At 42.7% G+C, this 8,037-nt stretch overlaps 1 protein-coding gene across 1 annotated transcript; it reads right to left on the bottom strand.

Annotated features, from left to right (window-relative positions):
- Positions 1-651: 651 nt before the first annotated feature.
- Positions 652-7,821, bottom strand: LOC146504981 (placenta-specific protein 9-like). Its single transcript, XM_085183729.1, has 3 exons — positions 7,514-7,821; positions 1,265-1,356; positions 652-913 (listed from the first exon to the last, which is right to left on the bottom strand). Exons 1-3 carry the CDS (start codon positions 7,575-7,577, stop codon positions 764-766), a joined length of 306 nt encoding a protein of 101 aa, XP_085039855.1. The 5' UTR covers positions 7,578-7,821; the 3' UTR covers positions 652-763.
- Positions 7,822-8,037: the final 216 nt, after the last annotated feature.

The following is an 8,037-nucleotide window of genomic DNA, read 5'->3' as shown; positions in this document are numbered from 1 at the left end:
TGATATCAGTGATAATTCCTACTTGGATCGTGCTTGCAAACCCTCCCGACATATTTCTTCATGTATTAATGTTCTGTGTTTTAAAACGAGCCATCGTGCTATAGGGTTTGACCAGCAGCAGCATGTCTCAACCATTTTCTCACCAACTCTTTTGAGATTCTGTAGGTGTCTTAAGTCTGTGGTTACAGTTTGAAACTCAGTGCCCCGTCGAGAAAAGAAATCAAGAAGAAAAATGTGATCCATGCCACTCGTTTCCTCCCTTATGATCCTACTTTGCATAATGTTCTTGTGCTGCAGGATTTTTACAGGGAATCAGTAAAAGGCCTTGTTGCTGAAACGGAAACTGCTCCGTGTGTTCAGAAAACATGCTGCTTCAATCGCTTTGATAATGGAAATAAATCTCCTTCCAGTAATTTGGTGTGTGTGTCATTTTTACCCAAATGCAGCTTTAATGGCAAAGTTTGTTTGCAGACAGTAGGGGGCAGTGAAGAGCTGGGGCATGTACTGGGTGAACAGAGGCGTCCTGGGTGAACTGATCTCTAAATAGCAGTGTACAGTGAAGAGGAATCTAGGACTGACTAGAATAGAGACAAGGCTGTCACAGGATTTGTTAGTATACATAATGCAGAGGCTTGGCTTTGTTCAAAACAATTTTATTTTTGTATGATACAAACTTCATATGGAAAAATATAGAATAAATGCATAGACAGTTTCTCTTTAACAAGAAAATTCAAAGTCCACCCTATATGGATGTCTGCTTGGCTCAGGACTGGCTTCTCTCCACTGGATCTTCAAGGATGTCCACAGCCGTCTTTCCCACATTGTCCATCAGGTGGCGCCACTTTGGGGCCTCGATGGCATCCAGAAGAGCAGCCAGCTCAACCTCCAACTTTTCAACTGTGTCCTCCACTTGCTGCAGGAAGCGTGAGACATGCGTGGTTGACAAATAAATAATACATTAATAAGTTGTAGTATGAATAATAGAATCATCACCGATGAATAATGAATCTGAATGAATAAAACAGTTTCCCAAAACAGCTGGTAACGCAAGGTAAGGTCTGAGTAGGACTGGGGTTTGCTGGATGAGAGGAATGTAGAGATCTGGAGTAGATCACTAGTGTATTAATAAAGTTATGAAAAAGGAAATGTTGAGGAATATTGGGCATTCATTCTGTCAAAACCAAGGAGGGGGGGGGGGGGGACTTCCAAACCCTGATGGTTTCAAACCACTGAGGCCTAAATGAGGTTAGATTAGAAACTACACCTTCTCCACTACGTCCAGGCGGTGGTGAAGATTCGTGTGCTCCTGACAGGTGCTTGAACGCACCGCTCGAGGCAGAAGGTGGGGCTCAGGACCTGAAAACACATTCGATGTATACTCAGTGTTACAGATGCACAGTATAAGCAAACAAGATGTAACAATGAATCGTGAAAGGTACTCGTGCTTTAATAATATGCTGATTTTAACACAGTATGAGAGACGAGAATAAGGAGATGTATTTATTCTTGTGAGCTTAACAAAACTTTAGTCACACACTAAAGGAACTGGTCCAGTATGGGATGTTAAAGAGAGAGGTCAGATTATTGCTGAGGGATAGAAGTTAACATCAGTGCCTTTGTCACGCCACAATGCAGCCAGCTGATTAGGAGAGCTGAACTAAAAGACGGATCACTCATCTGTTTTATATCAGCTCGGGGTTGTGTAATCCTAGGCTCACTGTGTTCACGCAGGATTGGAGGTAGATTAGAACAATTCAACTGCATGCAAAGATAACGCAAAAGCAGGCATGTTTTTACAGGACCACCATGGTGTCATGCAGCTGCTGGTCACAGTTTAATTATGCACGGGAAGCATATCATTTAAACATAGCAGTGCATAGCCATAAGATATGAAATCTGCCATTTACCTACAACTCTGGGCTTAATAGGGCTGTTATCCCCCCAAAGCATGAATACATTTAAAAAATAGAGCAAGCCTCAAATAATAACCACATGGGTGTGGTTCAAACTGAATATTCTTGCCAACATACTGTAGCTTTACGAAGAATAATGTACAAACTCTTGCCAATTGTTTCTATCATCATTGTAACCACTAAATATACCACTAAAATAGCCGTACTCCATCAAGTACGGCTATTTTAGTGGTAAACACTAAAATAGGGTAAACAATAGAGTTCATATCTTGTGGCCATGCATTACTAAGATGTTGCCACAGTGCCTTATTAACTTGTGGTCAGGACTTTATTATCACATTCTCATGTATTACTAACTCGTGGTGAAGCAAAGTTTTGTGGCTAACCACTAATATTTTTTCCATCCATGCCACCAAAAAGGCTCTGGATTTGTTAGCTTGAGTGGCAGCTCGGGGCTTTGTCAAACTGTTTCAAAAACCGAGAGAGAAGAGGAGTTAAATACAACAAGACTGGAGGGAAATATGAGAAGAAGAAGAGTTCATGGTGAGGTGAATTAGTCTAAGGACAAAAAACACTCCCAAACTGGCGTCTGTGCTAGCTAGCTAGCATCTATCATCATCTCTACATTTGTCTCACTGAGTGTTTGAGGATGAAAATGTATTTCCTTACCTTCAGACAAAGCCAGTTTAATTATTTCTTATGTTTTCCACTATTTCTATCAAGCTAAGCTAAACAACTGACTGTAGTTTGAAGTTTTCTTACTACAATGATTGTACCATAAAAATGTATATGAATCTACAGTCACAAAAGTCAGAGTTTTGTTTGACTAAACACTAAAAATATGGTGACCAATTAGAACTGAAGTCCTTATATATCATAGACATACAGCGTAACAAACGATAATTCTTTCTAGTCAAGCTGAAGACAAACAGGACTTAAACCCTACGCCAAGTACTCCTAAAACTATGTGAAACCTTTTGTTTTTAATTTTTTGTGTTGTTTCTGTGCCGTTAACATTCATATTATAGAGAATATTAATATTTCAAATATAAATTAATTATTCTGAAGGTTAAATAATCAGCCTGCAGATAAAACCTTCAGATTGCCTGCAAACATGTGAATCCAGTAAGGTACCATGTGTACTATAAATGTGATTTTAAGTTATTGACAGGTGCTGTGTCCCTAAGCCCCTTGAAGGTGTCTTTTAAATCTATATGTTAAATGCATGCAGCGATTGGCCATGCAAACATAATGGTACTCCACGTAAACAAGCTCAAGAATTACACGTTGGGTTTAGTTTGTCTTTAAAACTGAAAAGGTTTCTGTGCAGATTGACTTTAGCTTGCAAAGAAAACAAATAAATATCAAAGTATATATTATTGTTACATGTCCTTATAAAGAAACAAGTCTTTGCCATCTGATGTACATCTTTAATGTAGAGCTGAAAACTAACCAGAGGAAATGTGCTTTTAGCTTATGTTGCTTATCTGCTCGTTTCCAAATGCAATGCTCCTTTTAACAGTTTACATTTTCTTGAATTATGTGACTCTTTAGTTAAACAGCAGCCGATTGATCAGGCGTACTTGAAGGCCACAGTTAGTATGCTGAGGAGACAGCCGTGATGCTTGGTGTTAATTCGCTTCAGCAGGCCAGAGAGGGCCACATGCATTGTCCCAGGCATTTCCCTTCTCACACTTAAGTTTCCAATTATCTGTTTCTCTTTGAAGCCCGGGTATTTGGGGGACGCTTACGTTCACTTGCAGCTCTCTGCTTCTTTTTTTAACGTCTTCTTATCGGCGACAGGCCAAGCTTCCCTTGATAGTATTTATTCTTTATAAAGTGACTGTCTCATCCACTGGCTGAATGCTTGCAGCTGTGAAGTCACTCTCATTTAGAAACAACGAAACACTTGGCGTGAATGTAGACGGCTAAAGCTTGACAGCATGCGCAGTTATTGAGAATTAGTGATCTTTATGAAGTGTTTGGCTGACCCTGACCCCTAACTAAATATTGTAGTTAGGGGTCAATTAGTAATTTTTTCTTTTGTGGCCAACACACAAAGAGTTGTATTCCCTTGTTCAGCTGTACCTGAACATCAAGCTGCCCTGATTTTACCACAGCCTCTCATGGAAACATTTTTACAAGCACCATTATGGTGTCCAGAGAGTGCCAAGTTCAGTACATGCAGGAATCGGGCCAAGAAAGAGCGATGGATGATGGAAGGTACATTAAATTCATCAGGCTTCCCAGCAAGCGGACTAAGCAGATGTCTGCCTCGGTGTGTGCGCCGCAGTGGGGGTTTTTGTTGCACTCGCTCTTGTGTATGAGGACTTGGCAAAGCTCGCTGCTTTGATTTGACAGTGACAGATGAATTATGAAAAGTCTGCAAAAGACATGAAGTTTTCCTACACTGGATCTACACTAAAGAGCCAGATGTGAATTTATCAAAGTGGCGGTTCTCGCTGTTGCATCTCACAACAGCCATAATCTTTTGTTGTAGTGAATGTGCTGCTGGTTTCAAAATCAAAAACAACAGGGGGAAGAAACGGAGGGATCTGGTTGGGAGTGAGGGGGGCTGAAATTCCTCCAAACCGCAGCTGCGCTTCCATCTAAGTGTCAGCGTGTACACAGCGCAGCCTGCTCTTTTAGAGTAAAACTTGCAACGGGGAGCTACATGCTGAAGTTTGTGATGTATGTGGCGCCCACTGAGTCTGCCTTTTTTTGCAGATGCGATAAAAAAGGGGCGGATGCGAAATCGCCAGCTTGTGTTAACAAACGGCAAGAAGGCATTTGTTCCTGTTTATGTTGGCATGTGCTTTCAGGCCATCTCGCTGAAGACTGTTTTTCCTCTTTCAGAGCTCTTCCAAGAGGTTAAGAAATGCACATGCACACGTAAACACACATCAAGAAGACACACCACAGGAAAAGCAAACACAGATATGACGATCTAACACAGCACCGTGCTGCAGCTGAGGACAAAGGTCAACTACCTGGTGTGCGTGTTGAGCGTGTTTGTATGTGATGCTTTTCGTGACTCTCTATAGGAGAGCAGGAGTTCAGCTGAGTGTAAAATTGAAAAGTCAATACAGGTCAGAGCTCACTGTTTAACTGACAGCCGCATTACTTTTAAAGTTTCAGCTACGAGTCAGCTGACATTTCAGACCTTTCCTCCTTACTCCACACTGCTGACATCCAAACTGACCCTTTGGTTGGGTAACTTTACCTTCTCCGTTCAGTCTAAAACCTTCTGCAGTACTGGCCTGTTGTAGTAAATTGAGAGCTGAGCATAAAAGCACAGTTGGTGATTTACCAGTGGACCCATATTTCTACCTCTACCCATGGTCACGAGCTTCTGGCAATGACAGAAGGAATGAAATTACTTCCTCTGGGGTGGTACTACCCTCAAATAGATATATAGTGAGAAGCTTGGACATTTGGAAAGGGTTCAGAGTAAAACGGCCTCCTGGAAGCCTCCTAGAAGCAGAAGCAGGAGAGAATACATCTCTTGGCTGGCTTGGTCTTGGTATCCCACCAGAAGAGCTGGAGGAGGTGGCTGGGAAGCGGGAGGTCATCCCTGCTTACACGTGAATTATACTTCTGCGTCAGATCTACTTTGTAACAAACACCAGAACCAGAACCCCATTTTAACAGCCTTCTATGTAACCTGACATGAACCTCCTGAGAAGTGTAACTACACGCCAGGTCGATGCATACACAACAACTTGAATGGTGTGGAAGGTTGTGGTGTGGGGATACAAGATTCCGGTTACTGCATAAATTAGGACAGAGATTTCCTGTAGAGGTTTAAATCAAGCTATGGATGGATGGATGGATGGATGGATGGATGGATGGATGGATGGATGGATGGATGCCTGCTAGATGGCTGGATGGATGGATGGATGGATGGATGGATGGATGGATGGATGGATGGTTGGCTGCTGGATGGATGGATGGCTGGATGGATGGATGGCTGATGGATGGATGGTTGGCTGGATGGATGGATGGATGATGCATGGATGATAGATGGAAGGATGGATGTGTGGATGGATGGCTGCTGGATGGATGGTTGGCTTGATGGATGGATGGCTGATGCATGGATGATGAATGGAAGGATGGCTGCTAGATGGATGGATGGATGTGTGGATGAATGGCTGATGGATGGATGGTTGGCTGGATGGATGGCTGGCTGATGCATGGATGATGGATGGAAGAATGGCTGCTAGATGGATGGATGGATGGATAGTTGGCTTGATGGATGGATGGATGGATGGTTGGCTTGATGGATGGATGGATGATGGATGGAAGGATGGATGTGTGGATGGATGGCTGCTGGATGGATGGTTGGCTTGATGGATGGATGGCTGATGCATGGATGATGAATGGAAGGATGGCTGCTAGATGGATGGATGGATGTGTGGATGAATGGCTGATGGATGGATGGTTGGCTGGATGGATGGCTGGCTGATGCATGGATGATGGATGGAAGAATGGCTGCTAGATGGATGGATGGATGGATGGATGGTTGGCTTGATGGATGGATGGATGATGGATGGATGGATGGATGGATGTTTTCGGTGGCATGCAGTGACTCCAGTTTAGTTGACACATCAGTCAGCTGAATGCTACTTTCAGCTGACTGTGAAATAACTAAAGACAGCACTACCCCTGCTTTGCTTGAATATAATCAGCTGATTTCAGTTGACTTCACTTTTCACTGACTTTCAGGCTGACGCTTCCATTCTTTCATGTAAAAACAAACGAACTTGAACTATTTTCAGCGTGTTAAGTTTATCAGAAAAGCCATCTGGTTTCTGTGCTTACAAGTCAACTGTCACGTCCACTGCTTTTGCCTCTTGCTCTGTGACAGTTCAACTGTTTTCACTACTTTTTCTTTTTGTAGCAATTACATCTTTTCTTTTCTTTTTTCAAGATAACCCAACACACGAGTCTATAACTATTGTATGACCCCATTATCTTTTCATACTTAGTGTGTGAAATAAAAACGAAGTTTTTAGATGACATCAACTGTGGTCTGTGTGTTTGTGTGTGTTCACTCTGTTTGCTTCCTGCAGTTGGCCATTCTTGTAGTATGAAGTCAGTGTAATTCACACTCTGAGGCTGTCACACACAGATTTGGCTCTGAGGGATTGTCCCACATATTTCTGAATTTCCATTCGATTTCGGTGACACTGGAACACGCAGAGCTCAGAAATGCTGGTTTGAAGCGCCAGATGAACACGATACATGAACAATGTATTCGCTCAAGTGTAGCCAGAGCTGCAGTTAAATTAGTAACAGATGTGCTGGCAAAATCCCGAACACACTCAAACATGCATGATGTCAGTTTGGCGCTCATGTGAGCAAGCACACATGCACACACAAACACACACACACAGACGCACACACATCTGTAAACCTCTAAAGTCTATTGCACTGTGCTACAAACATGTAGTAGGATGGAGATGATCGGATGCATCTCCACTAAGCTGATCCATAAATCAGTTTTAGCAAATCAAAACGCTGATCTCTGTTCTGCGTTCTCTGACTCTTCCTGTTTGACCTGTGACCCCCACCTCCACCACGATACACACCAGACTTACCTGTAGCGGCATAGCCAATCAGGAGGAGGAGGAGTCCAATCGAGGAGCTGGAGGGGCAGCTCATGATGAAGACAGAAACCTGGCGGGCAGCTGGTGGCAAAGAGTGAGGAGTGTGAGAGAAAAGAAACAAAGAAGTGAGAGCCCCGAAATCTCTTTTAACTCAAAATTAGGATAAAAAGTCAAAGATTTCTGCTTCCATAAAGCTCTTCCCTTCTCTTTCTCTGCCCCGTGTTCGGTCCTTTGCTTTCTAATCCTTCCCTCCCTGACTTGGTTGAGCTCACTTTCCTAATGAAAACATTAGAAGCGGGACAAAAAGTTCAGATTCTGGGAAGGGGCGGGAGAGATGTCTGGGGAGGGGACTCCTCTTTTTCAGCTGCACACTGGCGAGCCTTTAAACAAGGTTGTATTTAGTTTTGAGTTACTGGCATTCATCCTAAAAAGTACCTGTGGTGGCTTGTTGTTTTTGTTTATATGGAAGATAGCAAACTAGCCACTTTATTAGCTACAGATGAGGACAAAATTAT

Source organism: Neolamprologus multifasciatus, chromosome 13 (genome assembly GCF_963576455.1).
Source record: "Neolamprologus multifasciatus chromosome 13, fNeoMul1.2, whole genome shotgun sequence".
Taxonomy (NCBI): Eukaryota; Metazoa; Chordata; class Actinopteri; order Cichliformes; family Cichlidae; genus Neolamprologus; species Neolamprologus multifasciatus.
The sequence above is the reverse complement of the archived record's forward strand: the minus strand, read 5'-3'. Positions and strand labels throughout refer to the sequence as shown.